This window comes from Amphiprion ocellaris, chromosome 14, assembly GCF_022539595.1.
Source record: "Amphiprion ocellaris isolate individual 3 ecotype Okinawa chromosome 14, ASM2253959v1, whole genome shotgun sequence".
Lineage (NCBI taxonomy): Eukaryota > Metazoa > Chordata > Actinopteri > Pomacentridae > Amphiprion > Amphiprion ocellaris.
Window position 1 is genome coordinate 13,937,126 of NC_072779.1, and position 24,221 is coordinate 13,961,346.

General features: G+C 39.8%; 1 protein-coding gene across 5 annotated transcripts in view; it reads left to right on the plus strand.

The window, feature by feature from the left end:
* The window catches only part of LOC111587179 (disks large homolog 4), a 71,252-nt gene that overhangs the window by 36,278 nt on the left and 10,753 nt on the right, over positions 1–24,221 (plus strand). For 3 of the 5 annotated variants that reach the window (XM_023297031.3, XM_023297030.3, XM_023297028.3), the window contains exons 3-13: positions 6,359–6,415; positions 15,585–15,638; positions 16,330–16,380; positions 17,410–17,534; positions 19,304–19,473; positions 19,632–19,768; positions 20,693–20,837; positions 21,403–21,538; positions 21,695–21,851; positions 22,084–22,186; positions 22,787–22,901. In XM_023297031.3, coding sequence (XP_023152799.1) covers positions 6,359–6,415; positions 15,585–15,638; positions 16,330–16,380; positions 17,410–17,534; positions 19,304–19,473; positions 19,632–19,768; positions 20,693–20,837; positions 21,403–21,538; positions 21,695–21,851; positions 22,084–22,186; positions 22,787–22,901 — 1,250 coding nt within the window. Of the gene's footprint in view, positions 1–6,358; positions 6,416–10,176; positions 10,874–15,584; positions 15,639–16,329; positions 16,381–17,409; positions 17,535–19,303; positions 19,474–19,631; positions 19,769–20,692; positions 20,838–21,402; positions 21,539–21,694; positions 21,852–22,083; positions 22,187–22,786; positions 22,902–24,221 lie in introns of those variants that run through there. The other 2 variants (XM_035942348.2, XM_035942347.2) reach the window with 2 other exon arrangements.

Below are 24,221 nucleotides of genomic sequence, written 5' to 3' on the forward strand. Positions count from 1 at the left end.
AGGTACTGACTGATCTGCAGCATGCCTTTGTTAAGAAACAATGCTTATGGTTCTCTTTGTAATTCAACGAGACGCCTCATTTACTATAACCTCAAAGAGAACCTTGACACTGGAAAGGCTTGATTTTGAAGTGAAACGACTATTACACAACTTTGTGGATGCTAATGCGATCACAACGGCTCTCAGTGCAAACACTGAGCTGCTTCTTATCGCCAATTACCTCATCTAAAACACAACGCCAAACACAACATCTAATATCTTCGAGAGCTCCATGATAAAGAAGAAGATATTGACACAGAGAGCTACCAGCAACACAGTCTGAAAAAATGCAGCATCAGTAGGAACATGAGCGCTTTGCCTGGAGTGCATTAACGAACACATACTGTAGCTACAAATGTAAAGGTGTAAGCTATAATGACCACTTAATAATGATCCGTCTTATACGCCCACACGTTTTTTAACAGCTGCTATTAAGGCTGAAGAGTTTCTGTATTTATTTGCTTTGAGGGGGGAAGGCCTCTCTGTCTCCCACATGGGACTACATTCAAGTCCCCAGATATGTCCATTAAAGCGCTGTCTTTTAATGAGCAAAGAGGAGAGGCTGAGTTATTGTGCTTTACCGCCACTGTTTAAAATATGAAGCTGCCTTCTTGGCATGAGCTGGGGTGACCATGGAGGTTTCTCCTTGAGGGTGTGTTTAGAGACACAGTCAAATAAAAAACCAGAGCAGTGGTATGGCAGAGTCAGTTCCAGTCATCATATGAGACAATAGAAACAAGTCATTATATGGCAAAGTGCGCATACCTTCCTCTAGAGACAGATTTTAAATGAGTATCAAATCAGTCCCAGGCTAATGAAGTGCAGGAGTGTCGCAGAAAATGAGTGGAAACTTGCCATGTGTATTACATCTGATTTACTGCTTTCAGGTTATTAGCATCTAAAAAGGTCCCAAACAAAGAGCAACTTGAACAGAAAGAGCCACTGAATGACACGGAACAGAGAAAAGAAGCCCCGGCCATAATTTGGTTGCAGCAGTTTTGTCTGTCAGTCTCTGTTTGTCTCCGACTCTTAGACGCTCCATCAAGTCAAAGTGTGAATCTAGCAGCTGCTGAAGCTGGTGGAGGTTGACAACAGAAAGGTGGCACATGCCAGTCACTGTTCAACCAGTTTTGGGAGGTATTGTAGGGGTGATCACAACACGCCACAACAGTCAGAAAGGCGCATTAAAACCAACACAACCTGCTTTTTAATGCAAGCACTCACTCAGATTTTAATATGTAAAAACCTGTAGTTGTGCACTTTTGCAAAGGGTGGACATGCTCTCCTTTCCTGACCTTTCTGGTTGGTTTGATTAATCCCTCTGATCTCAGTGGAGTTTGTCATCCAGCACATGCCAAGGGATCTGTAATTATTCACAGCTGAAGGGTGCATCATTTATTACAGTGATGGGACGGGAGACTTACTCCTTTCTGTAAAATCCACCATGATGAGGTTATTTGAGTCTGTTTAAGAGAAAATGTAAAAAGTGATGTGCGCCCTGCAGGGTTTCAGATCCATTACGTGACTCAGTCAGTCAGCCAGTTTCCAGAAGCTCATATTAGGTACCAGTATGTCTGTGAGATGACATAAAGGAAATATCATCTTGTGCCTAATTATAATTACATCATAAGTGCAAATTTAGTAAGTGTAATAAGTTTCTAGGTTTGGCTAAGTTCCATTAAAAGATGAGGCAGGCAATCTTTTTTATATTGACAAATCTCATGCAAACACCACAATCAATAAATGTATTACCTAAAGTCTGACAGCACAGAGTGATATTGTGTATGGAGTGACTTTGTGGTTGATGCCATCTTTTCCAAAGACCTTCCAAATCAGGGAAGAGACACTTGAAACCCGATTGGAAAATTTAATCCAATACAGCATCATCTGCGTGTTACCTAACGGGCACGATGCACCGTACACATTCTAATTAATGCAAAAATTGCATTAGAAGTGGAAACCATTAAGAAAAAAAACAAATATTTACTTACTGAACAAACTGGATATCAGAATCTCCCGAGGGTCTGTTAATGCAATTAACTGCGGAACAAGCCATGATTATACTGAACGAAAAACTGATTAAAACAAGCTAACGAACAGTAAAACTTTCTATACAGAGTGTATTGCTTACTCCATCGAGAAATGACAAAAAATAAGTGGATCAAAACAATGTCTCTCTGGTTGACCGGTGAATTTGGGGCCTTGTCAGTCAATCCAGACCCGGCACCTCAATCAAGCCACTAACATCTCTCTTTGAACCATGTTATCTACTTCAGTATAGAATTCTTTTCAACATGACCACCAGCACACTGATTAGAAGGAGTGAATTTAGCTAATGGCATCATAATGACTTGTAGAAAAAAATGTATTGACCTAGTAATTCAAGCTAATGCTGTCTGAATGGGATCCCTCAGTGGTATTGCATTTTAACGCAGTCTTCCATTGTTGGTTGGTTTATCGATCCTCAACTGAAAAGTCCCCAACAAATGTACTATTTACTCCTGTGTGATTTTTTGCAAATAAGAAAACATCCTCACCAATTCAATGACATAGAATTTGGAAAAATGCTGCGAATTCAGAAACTACATTCAAATATGAGACAAAATACAGTAAATAAAACTCATACAGCAGGAATAACTGCAGATATCTGATATGGTGACAAATCAAAAGCCTCTATTTTAGCTCATTTCTCTAGTATTCTCAAGGTCGTAGAGTCGTGTTTAGGCAGGTTCATCACTTTTTAGTGTCATCTGGGAACAATTAAAACTCGTACCTATAATAATTTCAGCATTTTCTGTATTTGAATTGTCTGTACTGTGTTTCTGCTTTTAGAGGTTTTCTTAGTTTGCTTGTGTTTTCTCGGTTTGCATGCATTCTCTCAAACTACATGAGCTCTCAGGGCCACTGCAGCTTTATTGGCTTGGAAAACAAGCTAAAGTGGTGTTTAACTTAAACAGAACATGGCATTTACACTGACTTGAAGTGTTGGTAATGCAAGTGTGGGCAGTTTGCACTTCTGCATCAAAATATGTGAGCAGGAGGCAAAGATTTCAGCCAAGAACCTTCATTTGGCATCAAAAGTAGAAGGTTTATTAATGTACGTTTAAACACATGATGCAAGTTTCCCTCCACAGTGTTAGTGTGTGTGTGTGTGTGTGTGTGTGTGTGTGTGTGTGTGTGTGTGTGTGTTTGCACAGCCACTAACTGCGCTGCACATCTGTGTTGTCCTTGAGATTCTACATTATGTTGATTCCTGAAGCATTTTATAAATCAGAGAACAAAGTGCATTTTTCTGGCTGGTTACTTGCTCATCAGTCAGTCAGTGGTGTTTGTATAACATGACTTTCTACCTTTAATTAGCTCCATATTATTCATATGTTTATCTTGCATGATGCTTCTCTTGGGCCTTGGGGTTTTCTCATATCAGATCTCAGCTCTTGAAGTTGTTTTACACATATCAGTAATTCATTGCATCATATATACACATATACATGAAGTTTTCTATTTTTTTATTAAGCCATGCAACTAATTACATAATGAAGCTACGTTTGAGATATCGATTTATATTTTGTCTTCTCTTTACAATGTCCCCGCTTCAGTTCCAGCTGGAGAGCTTTGTTGCATTCATGTTATTTTATATGTTTGGCAAGTCTACTATGTAACTAGCCTAAGTGCTGGAGTCAGAAGCACTACCTTTCATTAACAAATTGATTCCTTCTGACACAGCAAATGCAAAATAAGCTCTAACATCTTTGACATTGGAGTTATACAAGATCTTTAAACTTCTAATTTGGTTGGTTCCTGCTACCTTGCTGTGTTTATTACATAAGAGCACTTGTTTCTTGAGAAGTTTGTGGTTCCACATCATTTAACCAGATACACTACTGTGTAAAAAATCACCAGTTTTTTTTTTACTGTTAAAGTGAAGCTCTATCAGAAAAGAGCGATCCATTCCTCCAAAATCTCTTAAGAAATACTGTGGAGATTTCCCCTCATTTGCACCAATGGAATTCTGGAATGTGTGGCACAGAAAACTGTCTTTAAACAGAAATAGTGAGGTGTGGAAGTGTGAAGTAGTGGGGAAAGATGTATTTGCATTACAGCTGTTATTAAGACACCTACACTGCAGCAACATTTGGTCTTGAGGATATTTTCTCTATCACATGAAAGGGAGCATGTTAATGTTGTTCACAATGTTTTGGGAACCCGGACTGGCCCTATTTCTATTTCTGGAATGCTGCTATTATTTATGAAGTTTTGTGTTTCTCTTCAGAGAGAAGCGATGCACTATAACGGTAGTGAGGTGTTTTTTTCCCTTCTATTTGTTGCTGATTTTAATAAACAGTGGGTGATGATGATGAATTTGATGATCAGAAGAATGAGGATGATGATGATGATGATGACCACGATGATGCCTGGTTTATATGCACTTTGTCACTTCCTGCACTACTGGTCCTGCTTCCTCACACAGTGTCATGACGACCTTATAGTGTCTCAGTCTTGACATTGTGGTTTTATGACCCTGATCATTACTGTGTGTGCATCAGCGGACACCCCGGCCCTCGACAATCCCATTTCCCAAGTTTTAGTTTCACATCTCTGATAAGTTTTATGCTTCTCCTTCCCCTTTTCACACTCCACACCCTCCTCACTGCTCATGACTGGGTGCTAGCAGCAGAAAGGTTAATGAAGTTGACTTGTAAGCACAAGCTTGCCAGTTTCAAACTCTTCCTCTCCAAGGAAAGTCTTGGTGGGGATAGTATGATTAAATAAATTAGTGCTACTTAAAAGCAGTGTGTGAACTTCAGAGGAGCCAGGGGGAGTTTGACTCCTCTTAATAAGACATGAACTCCCTTGAAAACGTGATTTGTGAAATTCGACCGGAGTCTAAAATACAGACAGTATGCTATTTTTACCGTGCATTTCTATTTTTCTGTGTCCTCATCAACATGGAACATGTGTAAAATTAGGTTATTTTTGATGTATGATTCATGCATGAAGGAGATTCATCACTGATTCACTTTAATAAAGATACCGACACCAACATGCATGCTGGTCTTGCCGTCACTACTGAAGTGTAATATTATACACTACATTCACTTCAACACTTCAAAATAAAAAAAATTCATGTCAACTGCTATAAAACAAAACAGAACAAACAGCTTTCTATCTTGAAAGCAGCATCTGTTTTCTTATTCTGATTATTCATATTAATAGGAATAATTATTAATAAAATCAAGTGCTTCATAAATATTGAATCTATTGTTTCTGAGTATAAAAAAAAAAAAAAAAAAAAAAAAAAAAGTGAGTTCCCAGTTCAGACACTGCTTCAAAGCCCTAGTTGGCTCCCATTCTATGTTTTGCCATTGAGAAAGTCATGTCCAGGATGTTTCCAGTGGTGCCGCTAGCAGAGGGCCACGTCTATATTAGGAAAGAGAAGTGCACTGATAGTGTCTGTAAATATCAGGATCAGCATGAATCCACCTGCCAGGTACTCTACTGGATCAGCAAATACAGCTGCCTCAACATTCATACTTTAATGATGTGCTTTGTTGCACTATAAAACTTCTCCAATGGGAGCAAAAGTGTCTCCTGACATGTGAAAATGCTGCACTGCTGCAATTTGTAAAATTTAGGGTATACTGTTTAGTGCAGCAGCGTCAGGTTTGCAGAGTAATCCATTCTGTTTTAACAGGCATTAACAATCCCATTGTGTTTTTTTTTATTGATTATGTGCTTCTGAATCTGTTCTTCATTACCCCATCTATAAGCTGTCAATGACTAGTAGGCAAACAAGAGATGTGCTCTAATCAATCATGTGATGTTGTGTCTTTTCTGTTCTGTTATTGGCCCTGATTTAATTTTGTGTACTTTGCAGGAGTCAGTGCATAATGGGATCAAAATTAATAGATAAAGACAGAGTATTTTTAAATCCATGTGCAAAATGTAGAAGGTGTTTGTGTAAAAATGTCTTTCCTCACAGTCAGTGTTAGCATTTTTCTTTGCATCTCCCTTTTTACACCGATTTTATGCAACACTGCACTAAATGTGCTCTATATGGTACACTGCTGCAAGTTTCCAGTGGTTTTCTATGTGGATGTGTATCATACATTAAACATTATGGCATAATTGCAATATGGGTCACTGAACTTTCATACTTAAGGCACATACTTTATGTAGATTTCTTCATAAAAACAGTATCAATAGTCATATCTGATAACTAATGGAAGGACAAGAACAAAGCCGTACCCATTGTTCCTCCCCTGTGTCCATCCACCATGCCCTGCACAATTACCCTCTCCCTTCTGTTGTTTTGCAGCCTGTGTTGATGTCTACGGGACACACTCCAATGTACACCTCCGCTGTTTCCACACTGGTAAGAGCACAGTGATCCGTGCCGCTCCGTCAACGTCGAAAGTTACCAGTATCATCATCAGTCATCATCATCAGTGTGATTTTTAATCCTTGTTCTCCGTCTTTACTGGATTTTGGTGTCCCCTCAACAGGCTGGCTGTCTCATTGCAGAGAGACAGCTGCCCATTCATCACCATTTTATCTGTACTGCCAGAGGATGAGGTCATCTGTTTTCTGATCATATCAGTGTATTCATACTCATTGTCATTCAAATCTCCTTTGTCTAACAGATTTGTTCTGTTTGTACTCAACGGCTATTTTGGGGGCCTGACATCACATGACTGCAAATGAGAAATTTTTTAAATGTTGCACTCCAATAATGTTGAAATCCTTTGTTATGTTCAGGTTCCTCTTCCTAAGACACACTTCAATCCTGCACCTGAGCTACCATGCAGTGAATGTAGAGGAAACATAGGCATTGTGGATCCTGTTTCAGTATAAAAAACGCAAAAGTGCATATTTCTCAAGAATCTCAGGCTGGATTTTGCACACACACACAAAAACCTATCCTGAAATATGTAAATTAGTAGAAAATCTGCGATGAATATGAGACGTGAGTAAAAGATGAAACTAATCCTAATGTGTGTCACTGCTAAACCTTCAGCGGTGTGTTGAAGGTGTCATGTGGCATTGGGCTTTGATAGACAGATAGATTTAATCTTTTTGCAGGACAGACTGAAACCTGTAGGTGTCAGTGTTAGACTGTGCAGAGTGACTTTCTTAACCTTGAAAAAATGGCTGTGCTGCTTCCCCAATAGAACACTTTTATGATTAAGACAGGTTGCATTAGCCTCATGTGCAATGAACTGCTGACATGGTTTCGTCTGTCTTGCAGGGCAAAACATATATAATATAGAATGGCAGAGGAATAAAGTGGCATTAGATGTTCCTTCTTACCTTTATAAAAGCATTTTTAAATATATGTACATGTAAAAATTCAGAATATCCGAACACAAAGGCTACTTAGATGGAAATAAGCGGACTGTAGAATCTGGCTTTCAGTCTCTCGATGTCTGTTGAACAAGTATTTACTCTAACTATACATCATTTCTTGTCTCTGTGTGCTTGCCTTGACTTTGAACACACCCCATTTAATAGTGCATGCTTATAATTAAACTGTTTAACATATGGAACATTCGCCACCCTTCAGCATAGAGTCATCAGTAAGAAAAATGCATACATCCCCCTCATACATATACAGAAGCAGTGCATTCTGCAGATGCATGCATTCAATTTTCCACGCTGGTTGGTTAAAGTGTGTACTGTCTTCGAGATGCGTTGCAGCAATGCCTTTGTGTGTGGACGCCTTTGCAGCCAGTGTAGTGCCCGTGTGGTTGTCATTGATGTGTAGGCGGTGTCGTCAGTCTGTCTCTTTATTGCTTTAATGGTGTGGGGTTTGCCAGTACCACTCCAGGCCCCATTGATTTATGGGTAGGATTGTCTCTGGAAGCACTGCAATGGTTTGGCAAGTAATAGCAGGTCTTTGGGTTATGTACATGATTTAGCAAAGAGGTGCTTTAGCTTCAACTGACATCAATTCTTTTTAAACTTATTGTGTAATGTAATTAGAAATCTTTTTTTTCACACTGCACAGAACTTTTGATATTGATCTGTGCTCAGACTGATGAATCTTCCCGCCTCTTGCTCGATATGACTCTTTAAGTCTGCATAAATACATGGGTTGATGTGACATTATGTGCAGGGTGCTGTTCTCACTGCTGATTTAAGCTCACGAGCTAACACAGGGTCCAAATAAAGGCTTTTATATGTCACACCGTATGCAGTTTATAACATAAAGAGCTTTCCATCCAAGACACAAACCTCAATATTTGCTTTTCTATCTTAAAATAATTAGAAAGGAACTTTTCAAAAACTAAAGCTGGACTAATGAGCATGAAGTCCTAAACCTTCAGTGTTGCAGAGAGGGTATTCCCCCACCTTTGCAGTGAATCCACTGGGAATCTAGTTTTTGAGCTAAGCTTGGCTTCCCTGATTGTGTTTGAATCTGAAAAAAGTAGACACCAAAATTACTCCAAAACCAGTCTACGTCTTTGAAACCACATGCTAACTACCCTGGAATCAGCGCTGAAGCCGTTCATAACGTCCTCCCTTTGACTTCATTCACAGACAGGGAGCTGTCTTGAAAACATTCTCAGGGAAACAGTTTTTTAACAATGTATAAGGTACATTTATAGTGACAGATTGGACCTCTTGAGTTGGAAACACTACACAGCATTTATCATTGCAATTTATCCTTCACCTGACAAGCCGAGAGTGAGAAGCAGCAGACACGAAGCGCTTACTGAAGACTTCCACCAACTAGTTTGTTATGCTGTCTCTTCAAATGAAAAAGGATGCATATCACTTTCTCTCCTCTCAAACCACACAACTGTTCCCATACATATATATATATATATTTGCAAAAATACAGTTGTTTTTAATGTAAGGATTCAATTACTGTTGTCTGTAGTGTTTCCCCCAGAGCTCTCCATTATACTCTCCCCTGCTCTGTTCTGCACTCCTGTCTGGTCGGTATCTGGTTTCTATCTTCATTTTCTCCGTCCTCCTTACTTTTCTTTAATAAATGTTTAAATATGTCCCTGCAGCTTCGGTGTAATTACTGTGCAGCCGCAGCTCAGGTCCTTTGGGAAGGAGAGGAGAGAGAGAAAATATGCATGCAGAAAGAGGAGGAGAGAGCTGCTCATGCTGAATGGCAGAGTGCAGGATAGAGAGGCCCTTGCGGTTGGAAGGGTGAGAAAATTAGATAGGTAAATGGAGGGATTTTATTGTACAGAATGAGGACGTCAGCTGTCAGCTTGTCCTTCAACATGTCCTTACATAAGTCTGTTCGGTGTGTGCGTATATATATTACATGCCTGTCCATCCATCTGTATCTCAGATAGAGAGCCTGAGCGTGCTGTGAAAAAAGCTCATTTTGAAAGTGAATTCTGTGCTTTTACCTGTAAGCAGCTGTGGGAGTTCATGTAGGCTACATCCTCCACAGTTTATTCAAGGTAAAGAAAATAAATGGCAAACCACGTTGGCTTTTCAAACCCTTTTCCTCACATGCATTTGAAGGTGTTTGAAGGGTTTTGCTATCAATGGTGCTGAATTCAATCACATCAGAATGGCAGAAAGGCTTGAGAAGTACATGTCAGTCCTCATGGAGGTCTATTATTAATATTCTTAGAGATTAATCATACTAATAAAGAAAGAAAATCTCAATTTGCACATTGAAACTACATTTTTGATAACTGAAAACTGATGAAAATGATGAAAACTGCAGATTTGCAAGTCTTTGCATTACTGTGAAAGCTGTTTGCATGATCAACAACACCTTTGGACAAATAAAATCAAAGAGCAAGGAAAACTTCAGTGACAAACTAAAATGATCAGATGTCAAGCTACATTTTCCCACCCTTGCTGTCACCGCTGCGTTGAGGTTTCTCTCGTCTGACTGGCTGTATTCTCGGTTTCAAGTGCTCCCTAGGACGAGCCAGGCGAGTTTGAGCTGCTTGTCCTTCTCAGTTCAGTCAAAGTATAATGCCTCCCCCTTCTCACATCACCAGCATCAACATTATACAGAGAGACAGCTAAGTAATTGCCATCAAACTTTCCTGCTCGCTCCTCTTTCCCTCGGCAGCGGGGATGGGAGGGGTACAGTACAGTAGCAGCAGAAAATATGAACTGCGTTCTCTCTGAGCACAGACCAGTAGCAGGGAGGCACCACTATCGCAGTCCACTGCCACAGAGACCGGAGGATGGAGGGAGGCGTTTGTAAACGCTCATTTTTATGCTGGATGGGTGATTTCTGAGAACAGGACGAGCCGGTCTCAGATAATCAACGAGCCCTATCGGCAGCGAATTTTTTTTTTGTTATAACTCAAACCTTGCTGGATGGAATTGGGTTTCCTTAAATGAAGTCTGGAGCAGCGACTCAGCAAGAGGAAAGCGCTAATTGGGCTGTGCTCTTCATGTGATTTTGGATTTGAATTTTTTTTTAAAGGTGCATGCCAGGTCTAAAGCATGGGATCTTTGGTAGTTTGTTTTATTTAGATTGGCTGTAAGCTCAATGGGCATGTATTAAGTTAAAATCTAGATTTTTGCTGTCTGGACTCACTGTGGTTTCAAACCAACTGTCATGGATGGGCCTAGATCTAATGGCTCACTTTGCAATAATACTTTTGTGGTACTTTGTGTTGCTTTGGAAAGCGGATGCTTCTAGAGTGTACTCTTCCAACTCTTCCAGCACACACTCAGTGGTCATTTTGTCGATTTTGAAGGGTTTGCTTCCCAGTATCAACTATTTTAATTTTGGATCTGAGGCACAATGTTCATGTCAGTGTGGTACGCCAAAAAGATGGGCTGCCGCTTCCTCAACAATGTACGGAAAGCCAAGAAACATCGACATCACAGGATGGTAGGCATGTTTTAAGCGTGTTTACTTTGCTTACTTTACATGTTTGACTGTGATAATACCTCAGCATATTTGGAGAAATCTTTATTAGCATGCCATTGGCACGGGGGAGTACACTGGATTATGCTGTGTTGTGGAACTGTGGCTTTGTTTTGCAGCATCTGCACAGATACACAAGTCAGGTCAAGGCTGTGGCTGGTATTAGGCCCATGATAGACATTTTAATCATGGTGAGCCTGAGTAATCAGATCTGGTAATACTAATCAAATCCTGCTCAGGACGTGCCTGTGCGGTAATAGATGTTTGAGCCTCGCTGTAATTGTGTCAAGGTGGCATTTTGATCTTTCATTTAATGTTTAAACAAACAGGAAACACCAACTCTGCCTCCTCCAGCGGCACCACACAACCATGATACTCCATTCATACACATGAGATTTAATAAGGAATCAGTGACTGAGCAGTGAAACATCCACATTAACCTCTGTCACATCCTGCGCTGACGCCCACACACAAGTTCAGTTGTGGTTAATTCATCGGCTGCATGTTTCAAAACACTTCTTTCATTTGAAATTTCCATTTCCTAAATAATCATGCAAAGCTTTAAGTAAGGGTCAGTCTGGAGTCTTGCATCTGCTTCTACTGTAAACAGAAGAGCTGCGGTTCAGATTCTAAAACCGTGCAATAGCCTTAATGCGTAGCTGCTCAGTTGTTGCGGTCAGAACCCCCTTTTACCTCATTACGGTTTGACATTGGCACATTCCAGTACAGGTCGTTATCTTGCTTATCGACTAGATGGCTTTCACATGTTAAAGGCTCTCCAGCTGCTGCAAGGTGTGCAGGACATGCAGCATTAAAGCCTCTAATGCAACCTTTGGTTTGTATCCAGGTCTGGCTGACACATGACATCGTCCCCTAAGTATTATTGGCACACTTAATCTCAACAGGAAAGGCAAAAATAGGCTTAAATAAACAGATGACTGTCATTATTATTTGGGTTATTTTACCCTCTGCGACTAAAAACGTCCGTCAGGCTGCTGGTGTGATTGTGTGCTGATGGGTTTACGAGCAGACGGACTTGCATATTTGCAGGTACATGTGCACTAGAGACTGATTAGATGATGTGATTTACATATTCAGGAGAGGACACAGCATGTCTATGTTTTTTTTAAGTGTTAATCTGTCAATAACTCACTCATTCAGTTCCTAATGAGGAAAATTCATTGATTCAAACATCTTGCTTCAATACAGTGCATGAAAGAACGCTGAGATTAGTCACAGTGTCACTCTAAACCAAGAAAATCTAAACATTTCACTTTCATTTTTATGAATGTGCACATTGTGAGCGTTAGCGTGCGGCATATAAATTCATTAGAGGGTCTGTGTGTAGATGGATGGTGGTGCTGCCTGTACAGACACTGCAGACAACTGGTTGGCTGAATAGGTGGTGCTAAAATATAGGTGGGCAAGAGCAGCCAAACACTGTAAATCCTAACAGCCCTGATGTTGAAAGACTTGACAGAGCAGAGAGCCAGAGAGAGGGCTCTGTCAAAATCCCTGCAGGGAAACTGCCTGCACAGGGCTTAGATTTCTGCTGGCTACACTCATTATTTCTCTCTCTAGATAAGGATGAATTTGACGTAACATTCAGCAGCACCGCCCGTCGGACGCAGCTGCATGGCGGAGCTCTGCACAGGCACCGTTACAATCCAACAGCGAGCAGTTAAAGCACTCTGGCATTTTGTGGAGGGTTTTATGTCTTGACCCTACGTGGATGAGTGTTTTCTCATAATGATGGCAGATGTAATTAGTACCCTCCAATACTGATGATGATGATGATTTCTAATGATAAAAGGGGCGTGAAGCGCAAAATGGTGGCCTTGTGGAGGGAGCAGCCTTTTTACAGCACTTTTTTTTTGCATGTTAAAGCAGGAGAATCAAGGATGTAATTAATAATCTTAACTAAAACATGTAGCGGTGCTGACTCTTTGTTATTGTGTATTGTAGCTCGCTGAAACGAAACCATCATTTATGTCACCAGATTTACCTGCGCTTTTCCTGTCGTGACAGGAGCTGAGTTTAATGAAACCAGCTCAATCCAAGGCTTCATTTACACCGAAACCTTTTCTGCTCGTATCTGATTGATTTATTTGACTGTTCATATTATTTTTTTAATTGCTGCCGGTTTTAGATTCGAGCGTGAAGTGGTCTCAGTCCTGAACTGACCCGCTTGTGCAAAATAAATATGACAAAGACATCACACCTAGAATGCTGCCATGCGCCAGTAAACATGGAGGTCACTGAAGTCAGCGTTTATGGCTTCATTTATGAGTTGATGTGCAGTGGACGGCTGTGAATTTGTGAGCAGACGATACCAAGGACAAGGAGAAAGACAGTCAAATTTTAAATTAGATTTTCCTGTGGAACAGTGGCTGCTACTTCCATATGGAGGTATGTGGGTGTGGAGTCGGAGCCAGGAATGCCAAGTTAGTGATGGGAACTGCTTAACTAAAACAGATTTCATCCAAAATTTCAGAATGTCAGAGGTTAAGTTTAACTCCATCTGTCAGCACCTCTCCACAAGACTGCTGGGGCAAGACTCTCGGTTGAGGCAGCCCACCCCCCTGAGAAAGTATATAGGAGTTGGGTTGTATTCGGAGTCAACAGTGCAGGGTTACTGCATGTTGTCTCAACTGTTTGGCATTTCAGAGTCCTTCGTTTCTCGGTTCTCCCACCTGCAAAGAAATGTTACTCTAGAGGAACATTAAAGTCACATAAATTCAGATGTCTGTTCAAACCCAGGCTGTGTTGCAAAAATTCATCCCTGTATCTGATCCCTCTACTGTACACATACAAAACTAGCCCAATTTTAGAATTGAAAAGATCAGAATTCACGTCATTTGTGCAGTTCACACTGTTCAAGCAGATCTGATTCACATGCGAGCAAAACCAATGATGATCTGATGATCTGATTTGGGCCACTGTTGCCTGCAGTCTGAAAAAGGCCTATTTGAAACTCCCAGCAAAAAGCTCCAGTGATATTCATGAACATGTTTGCGATGCAGTTGTACTAATGTGGTATACTGTAACATCTTTAAATATTCATGTATGAGAATAAAAAAAAGAGGATAATGTTATTGTGAATTGTTTACCAAAGACAAGGAATTCCTCCCGTGCCTTGTTTTGGACATATGGATATTTAATTCACCATGATATAAGACAGAGAAACGGAGCAGATTTTAGGATATGACTAACTGTAATCTGCAGATGCTCTGCATTTTACTTGATAAGCCACTTAAAATAACTGATCTCCACAATGATAATACTAGCACTTCAGTATTTAAGACAATATGAAAAAGCTCAAGCAGCACTGCAGTGTATTATACATGTGCATACGGTATACCAAGTGCAGTTGTGTTAGTTTCAAAGACGATATAAATCAGTGCACAACAGTGACTGTTTGTTCTTTCAGTTCAAATATTGTAGGGAGAATAACAGACTGAGTGAAAAAAAACAACAACTTACCATTGCATCACATAAAGGGTACGAATGTGGAGTAGTTTTTCTTAAAAGCGGAGAAAAATGTGTTCGGTTTGGTTTGTGGAGTTGTTTGTGTGTGTTGGAGCTGTCAGGTCTGTGAAGGTCAGCAGGCTGGTTTTATGCTGCTGTTTGCTGTTCTGTAAGCACTTTAGATGCACAGTGTCTCTCCCATGCTAATCAGCGTGGTAAGGAGCAGCAACAGAAATAAATACAGGAGTTTACACTTGGAGTCGACTGCATCCTGTAAAGAGTATACTGCACATAACAGCGTATTTACATCTTCCAACGTCAGACACCTTGATGATGAGAGTAAACCCTGGAGAGAAGCATGAAAGAAAGAGAATATGTAACAAAGGCGGATTAAAAGAGGATGAATAAGGATAGTAAGTGGGGGTTAACTGTAACACTTCAAATGAGCTGACAGAGAAAAGTCTTGGCTGGTAAACCCGAACCATAATGAATGCCAAAAATCTCATTTACTCGCTGTGTTTTCTATTATTTTCTGTGTCACTTTGTTCCTGATGAATAAGTGGTTGAAATGTTGAGATTCAGTTTGGCTGCACAAATCATAATGGGTCCATTGTGGTTTTGAAACAAACACAAAAAAGAAGAAAATCAGAAAAACTACCCGTCAAACGAGCTGACGTTATACCCATGGAGTGTAATTGGGCTAACTGTGCTGTCTGTCACTGTCTTGTTACCAAGTTACTGCGTCTTCATCATCCTGCGAGTGTGCTGGGAGATTGCCACCATGTGCTGTCAGTGTGGCTGCATATGAATTACTGAGAGGTTTGTTTTGAAGTCACTGGTGGGCAGGAGGCGGACGTCCACAGCATTCACGCTTACAGCACCAGTTACAAAGACTATACTATAATTCTACGAGCAGCTACACCAAAAATAAACTACCATCCAAGAATTTAAAAAAAAAACATGTACTGTAATATGAATTATTTCTGTGTCCAGCATGGATGGATAATAACAAATGGCTGTGGAGCTGCACTCTCTATCCTTTAGTGGAGTGACAACCATAGCGGAGTGAGAACAGTGTTATCACAGCTAAGAGCTAAAATGGCCATCAGTCTTGGCTGTGACTGTGGGTTTGAGGAGTGTACTGAGAGCTCATCCAGTTTCTGCCTTTATTTCTTAATAATCATGTTTCTTCTCCCTCTGCCTCCAGGGAAATACTCCCCCAGTGGTGGTGAACACTGACACACTCGATGGCTCCCCATATGTAAGGATTATATTTAATCTTCCCTTTATTGTATTATTACGTGAGGCTCAGACACATGGCTAACTTAACTGCCTTCACATTCACTCTGTATTATCAGTCCAATTCCATTTCTTTCCCACCATCCAGGTAGGTCTTTGCTCATTGTTTTAATCTGAACGATAGCGGTAATTAATTTTTACTCCTTTTTAATTAAATTAGCCTCCTCCGTTTGATATGCATTTGACAGAACAGAAATATTCCTTAATTTGATTCTTTAATGATGCCATTTCTTGAAATGAAAGCAGCGAGTGCATTATCATGAGTTGCGTGGGATTAGAGAATGAGGCTTTGCAGTGAACAGGCTGCCTTTCACGCAGCGGTATTTTTGTACCACTACACTACAGCACTAAGAAAAGTTGTTTTCTAGGTCAGACTCCAAAAAAACAGTGAAGTCTGAAGTTCCTTAAATTCTCTTTTCCTCTGGGACTTTCTTAATTGCAGAGGTAAAGCTGATGTGTAGCTAAGTTGTTCATCCAGAAGGCAAATTAGACTAAAAGAATATAGGGCTGTGATTATCAGCAACTCTGGTTCACACAAGTGACATCTGATGATCAAAGCAGAGGACACATGCCGAGCAGAAATTGTAGAAATCATTTAAAATCCAATTCTCTCCTATGAAGATGGTCACTAAAGAAATATACATTTTTAACAGGTGAATGGGACAGAAGGAGAAATCGAGTATGAAGAAATCACACTGGAGAGAGTGAGTTTGATACGTTTATTCCTAACACTGTATGTATATTTCAACAATAATGAATAAGGAATCATGACAGATCCCACTACACTCTTAGAAGCAGAGGAGCCTCGAGGAACCTTTTCAGCACTGTGACTGTGAAGGAACCATTTAAAGTCAAAATGAAAGGAACCACTGCAGCAAAGGTTAATCGATTTTGAACACTTAAATCATTAGGAAAACAAATCAGTTAATCATTAGTTAAAAATATATAGCTACCTCTGAGTTAAAAGCTGTTTATGAATTTGTGCTAACTATTTGTCACTTTTAGCTAATTATTTGTGGGGTTTAGCTGACTATTGTTGACTTTTAGCTGACTATTACTATTACCTAATTATTTGTGACTTTTAGCTAATTATTTGTGTGGCTTAGCTAACTATTTGTGATATTAAGTAGCCGTTTATTACTGTTAGATAACTATTTGTGACTTTTAGTTCACCATTTATTACTGTTACCTAACTTTTTTACTTTTAGCTAACAATTTATTACTATTAGCTAACTAGTTGTGACTTTTAGCCAATTATTTGTGGGGTTTAGCTCACTATTTTTGACTTTTAGCTGACTGTTACTGTTACTTAACTATTTGTGACTTTTAGCTAACTATTACTTTTAGCACACTATTACTTTTAGCTAACTAGTTGTGACATTTAGTTAACTATTGTTATTTTTCAGCTAACGTTTATGACTATTTATTAGTAAATGTCTTAAACATAAAATAAATCAAACCATGTGTAAATGCAGATGTAAAGCTTCAGTTAGGCCAACAAAAAATTCTGAAGGAACCCCTTTCAATAAGGTTACTCGAGAAACCTCTTCTCTGAATTGAGCTTTAAAATGCTCGGCCAGGATCCTTCCAAAGTTCACTGAATATCCCTCGAGGCTCTCCTGATTCTAAGAGGGTATGTACGGTAATTTCTGTCACCAGACCTTAAAGGTGCCATCACATGCTCCTGATGTAATAAATAATAATGTGTATTTTGTTTGCTTTTGCGACTGCAGGGTAACTCAGGATTGGGCTTCAGCATAGCAGGGGGAACAGACAACCCTCATGTGGGCGACGACCCCAGCATCTTCATCACCAAAATCATACCTGGAGGAGCCGCAGCTCAGGACGGACGGCTGAGGTAGAAAGACCCAAAACTAAACTACAATAAATGCAAAGCTAAGCTACATGCATGTCTATTCCCACGCCCAAGAAATATGACATTCAAAAACACAATCAGAAACACAGGAGTTGACTGATACAGACAACCAGCCACTTTTATACTAGAAAATACACTTAGAGAAGAGAAAAAGCTCATGTAGAACATCCCGTCTTCATTTTAAGTGCAAAGTACTGTACCGCAGCTCGTACTATAGACTAATAACTGTCCAGGCTAATCAACATCAAAGTTACATCGGAGAGGATCGGTCTGTTTAATTCAAGATCTGAATGCCTGAACCAAATTAAAAATGTCTGTTGTCTCTCTGCATTTTGATTTTTAGCTTTAAAAAAGGTTATATAAGTCACAAGAGTTGTCCCAGTTGAAGCTGATATCATGTAATGGCAGGAAAAAGTTTAAGAAGTCATTTTTTGTTTGTCAGTATTAGCACTATAAAATGCCTTACCACACTGTAGTCAATTAGATGTTAAATTAAATTCAGAAGAATGAAATCCTAAAGGATCTCATTAGAAGAATATGTAATAATAATTCTGTTTTCCCATGTTTATAACAGGATTTACAGCAGAGTTTGCCTTTCTGAATAAAAAGATCACTTCATAGGCTGTTTCCCTGATTACGCTGCAATAAACAAGGCATGTATGGAGGCATCCTCTTCTTTACAGCTGACCTATAAACGTCCATCTGGAATGATTTCACAGTTTGAAGCTGTACTTGAAAAAAACACATATTTGCCTGAATGCATATTTTTTTCATGGCCTTTACTGTCTCCTAAGCAACATAATCTCAAACACCTTAAGGTAAACACTATGAACCTTATTAATCCTACTATCTAAAAATGGAATTCCTTGAAAACCTTATAAAATTTGCACTTTGTGGGTCTTAAATACATTTTGCTCTAAGACAGCTTGAAGTCTTTATTTGATGGTTCCAACGCATAATATTGTTTCTGTCAAAGTGATTCTTGAATAAAGGGTAAAGACCCTGTGAGGTTTGTGTGTTTAAGTGTGTTTAAATGGAGCTGATTTGGAACATTTAATCCAATAGATTGTTTCATAGCAGCTGTGTGTAAATCCTTGTGAGTGCAGAGCTACAAACAACATAAATGGATGCTCTGTGGTGCAAAATATATAATATTGCTTCACAAATAATGTGCAGCGCAGATGGTGTAAAATCCTTTGCATTAAGATGTCAGGTTCCAGACTGGTTCTTTTGGAGTTGACTTTATATCTCAGTAGTTAAACCTCTGGAAGCCCTCAAGAATTATTTCAGTCTTACAAAATTTTACACGCTTTCATTTTCATGGCCATAAAATGCAATTTGAACACATGAATGGAGCCACAGTAGTTTTTAGGCCTTGGAGGAAAAATGTGTACGTCTTAAAATAGCTACTTTATCACTGAAAATCAGCTTCTCTTCTGCTCTCAGGCTGTCAGTTTCACTTCACGTATCAGGTTTATATCATTTTTATCATTTTAACACTCAACACAAAGAAGCTGTAGCTTTATCTCCTGTGAGATCAACAGAATAAGGGATTCGATCCTCTTTCATACTGGTTAGGGAGAACTGGGGGGAAAGGCCAGATATGAAACTAGATTCCCAATGCAGATGTCATAGAATGCTTCTGAACTCCTCTGGTGGAGGATTACACCTGATTTCTTTACCGGAACAAAAACTTGTGTTTCATTTTGTCTCTCCTGCTCACAGTCTCTCTATCTCTCTCCATTTCTTAGTGTGAACGACTGCATCCTATTTGTGAATGATGTTGATGTAAGGGAGGTGACACACAGCCAAGCTGTAGAGGCTCTTAAGGAGGCAGGTGCTATCGTCCGCCTCTACGTTCTCCGCAGAAAACCAGCAGCAGAAAAAGTCACTGAAATCAAACTAATCAAAGGGCCTAAAGGTGTGTGGAAGTGTGTGCTGGTGTACAGCATCGACGCTTTTGTGTGGGCTTACGGATGCTTTATACCCAGCTAAGCTGTGCCCTCTGGATTTAGCTAATCTGCTCTGTGTTAACCCATACCTCCTTCGCTCACTCGCTGCTTCTCTTCCTTTTCTCAGGATTAGGCTTCAGCATTGCTGGAGGGGTGGGAAACCAGCACATACCAGGAGATAACAGTATCTATGTCACCAAGATCATTGAAGGCGGGGCGGCTCATAAAGATGGACGCCTGCAGATCGGGGACAAGATCTTAGCGGTCGGTCATGTATAATAGCATGCAAAGATGAATGTGCCCACACGCATTTGAGTCACTTTCACCTTTAAAGCACGTGGACACATATACACGCACACTTACATATTGTTTACATAAGCAGCATTGCTGTATCAAGTGCCAAGATAAATTACAGCTGTAATTTCCACGGCCTGACCTTACATTAGAACGTTAACACGTGTAGGATGGGATCAATGTTTAATTGTAGTTTGGCACAATAATTACCGAGTAGCATTACTGCCATCTGCTGGGGAACACAGAGCTCAACACCAGCAGCTTCAAAATGGAGCTGGCTTACCACTAAATGGTGTCTGAGCCAAGGCTTTCCCTCTAAATGTGATGTAGCTACTTGCTTTTGTTCACAAATACATGAACTGTGGTGCTTTGGTAACAGTTACGGCACACTGTCCACCATGCTGCTTGTCATATCGCCTCGGCCTGCCTGCATTTGTAACCTTAACACACAGCTGTAGTTGGGGTGGAAAATTGCATATTAGCTTTAGGGCATCCCAATCCAGAGGGAAGCTTTAGTTTTAGTTTAGCTCATTTTTACTGGAAACCATCAGTTCCATATTTAGTTTTGCCTGAGGTAATAAATAGCGATGAATGGTGCTTTGGATTTAAACTAATTAATGCTTATCAATTTATCATCTAGTTTCTACGTAAGGAGAGAACTTGCAGTACAAGTAGCAATATACCTTACCTTTTGTATGATTTACACTGAGGTCTGTATTATAACAAATCAGTTACAGCTTATTGCAATAGCATTAAAAATTGAGGTTTCATCATTGTCCCACCTTTGAAGTCATTCATTATTTACAGACTAACATTTTGAGCACCACTGTAAGGCCCGTCTGCTTTGCAGCTCGTGACCCTGCTTGTGTTTCCCTGCTTGTCATGAACAATCAGGTGAACAATGTGTGCCTGGAGGACGTGATGCATGAGGATGCGGTGGGGGCTCTGAAGAACACAGCAGAGGTGGTGTACCTCAGGGTGGCCAAGCCCAACAACCTGTTCCTGACCAACTCCTACAACCCTCCAGACCTCACCAGCAGTAAGACGCTCTCTGTTTGTGTGAACTTCTCCACCATGTATCGATTAGAACCCTGGGTTTCTAAGTATGGCCAGCAAAAATCTGACCTGAACACCAAATGTCCTACCCTTTAACAGAATGTGCATCCATTTAAAAAGAGAAATTTTCCTTAGATTTGGAACAGCAGCAAATAGAGAAGAGGAAATAACTTGTTCTTTCGAAACCACCAGAGATGGCAGTGGGAGTTCTATCAAAAAAAACCCGACCTGTACAGGTTGAAGTTGTTTTTTTTTTCCCCCCTCTTTTCTTCACAAAAGCAGAACATTTCCTTTGACCTGAATTTGCTTCTTGATGAATATCTGCCCTTGTAACAAAAAAAAAAAACCTCAGCAGGGTAACACTGTTTTTTTCAGTAGGTTTTCATGAGATCACCACAGAGAATTTTTCATACCACACAGCACAATGCATTTAGTCAGTGGAAAAGCAAATGGGTTGAAATTGGAGCTACATTAAGATATTACATTTCTGTGTACAATACCCCCTCTGGTATGTTATACCTCTTTTGGTTTCGTGTCTATTTTTCCAGCATATTCCCACATGGATACTGAACTCAGCCACCCCAACTATCTTGGCTCAGATTACCCACAAGCCCTCACTCCCACCTCGCCGAGTCGGTTTTCTCCTGTACTGCACGGTATTATGGGAGATGATGACATCCCCAGGTGAGCAATGATCCTTTAACTATACATTTCTCATGTGCATTGATTTATTTTGAGTATTAGCAGTTATAGCATTAGAACGGGGAGGGCCGGCTAGCAATACAATTTGAGTTTGTATTATTGATTAAATGGATGTCAACTTTCCTCCATCTCTCTTAGGGAGCCTCGCCGAGTTTTGATCCACCGAGGCTCCACAGGTCTGGGATTCAACATTGTTGGAGGAGAGGATGGAGAGGGAATCTTTATCTCCTTCATCCTGGCAGGAGGGCCGGCTGACCTGAGCGGAGAGCTGCACAAAGGCGATCAGATCCTCAGTGTAATGATACTTTTATCTATATAAAGTTGTCACACACGCTTATGCACTTTACGGTGGCACATAGTGATTCTTCAGCTGTATCGCTAACAATCATGCTGTGTGTGTGTGTGTGTGTGTGTGTGTGTGTGTGTGTGTGTGTGTGTGTGTGTGTGTGTGTGTGTGTGTGTGTGTGTGTGTGTGTGTGTGTGTGTGTGTGTGTGTGTGTGTGTGTTTTTTTTTTTTTTTTTTTCAGGTAAATGGCGTGGACCTTCGTATGGCCACACATGAACAGGCAGCTGCAGCATTAAAGAACGCTGGCCAAACAGTAACCATCATCGCTCAGTACAGACCCGATGGTAAAGACAAAGCTGTCTTATATAAAACACCTTCTTATAAAGAGCAAAGAATCTGAAGAGTTATGCGGATTTTCAAGACAACTATTCAATAATTCCATCAACAAACCTGACAATTTTTGCTTAAAATTAGCTCCAGGATGTATCTGTTCCAAGATTATATTTTATGAGGTTTCATTTAAGGACTGTCATCCAGCGGAGAGATGTGCCTGATTTGGCTTTGTTACCTCTGGCAAAGAATGTTTGTGTATTTGTTGTAGTTAGCAGAATATCTCCAAAACAGATTACAGTAAAAATAAGCTGGAGATGTAGGCCACGGGCAAAGAATCAAGCAATTAGTCTGTAATTTGCCATTTAAATTCTATTGGAAACAAACAGAAACCTTCAGTTACACTCATTTAGTCATGCGGTTTAGCCACTGACTCACATTTTCGTTATTTCGTTTTTAGATCAGTGCAGTGAATTTTTCAATTAAGGTGGAAGAGTTCTGAATCGGTGCAGGGAAAGAAAACTACTGTCGCATCTTTACCACTTATGAAGCAAATGTTTTATGTTTCTGCCTGTAGAATGACAGGTCTTTATACATTTGTTTCTCTGTTTCAGAGTATAGCCGTTTTGAGGCTAAGATCCATGACTTGAGGGAGCAGCTGATGAACAGCAGTATGGGCTCTGGGACAACAACGCTAAGGAGTAACCCAAAGAGAGGCTTCTACATCAGGTCTCACACCTAAAACAGAAGCTTTTTAACTATATAACAATGACGATACTGAAAGTTAAAATCATTCAACACATTTAGACTTACTTTCATTTAAAGTGGCTTTTAATGATGAAACTGTAGTTTGATTGATTTGGATCAGCTTGTTGATAATCTGGTTACAAAACGCAGCCATCTGCATAAAAACAAATATTATACTAAACATATTTAACAAAACAAATGTCTGCATTATTCAGTTCTAAATGGATTAGAGCCAGCCATCCACTACGGCACCATTATGGTGGTGACTGTGGTTGTTAAATTTACAAAGTAAGTGCAAAGCCTTTTAAGAGTTGAAATGTTGAGATTTAATAGTGCCAATGTGATTTATAGTCATTGGAGCAGAGCTTGATTATTAAGAAAAATGTATTTCCTGCACCAGCAGCACTGCAGACAGTGCTAAAGTCAGAATTTGGAAGGCAGAATAGAGAGATAGAATGACAAGACAAGGTACTCCATGAACAAAAATCAAAGAAAACTACAAATAAGACATATAGGAAAGAGGAAAATGTCATGAATCAGCAATAGTAGAACGTATATGAGTAGATGTATCCACCAAATTTACTTACAACAGTAAGCTGTTATTTGATCTATACAGTTAGGTTATACATCTGAAAAAGACTTCAAACATCATGTGCCACATTACCATATTTGCTTCACGTGTATATTGCTACCATTCAGTTCAATCAAATATTAGATATAGAATTACTATAAAAAATAAGCCACCACTGCATTACTGCTCTTGTTGATGATACAATTTAATGTTCACTATTCATTTACGGAAATCTTCACCATCAAGGTCACTGAATGGGGAAAAAAAAAAACAAGAAAATACTGTGATCATTCCATGTCCATCTAAATTATACAAAGTCCCCTAAACTGCACCACACCCCCCATCACATCTACTGTGGAAGAGTAATACCAACCAACCTGCCACAGAATGCAAGTTGATAGAATTAACTGAAGTCAATTTGAGAAAAAAGAAGGTCATAGAGGGATTATTGCATAGTGGAAATTATGTTCATAATAAGCATCGCAATCTGCATATTCAATTCAAATGCCTCAGTGAGCAAAGATCCAATCATCACACCACATTATGCTGCAAAGAGTAAAAGACACACGAGTCTCTTCTTCAGAAGACCTGAAAGATTGATTTCATGTGGCCATGCTTGGAGTTGTCTTTGTTGAGGATAGTGGCAGTTGTTTGCGGTTAAATTAATATGCTGTATCTGCCTTACAGAGTGTACACCGATCAAGCATAGTATTATGACCACTTGTCTAATA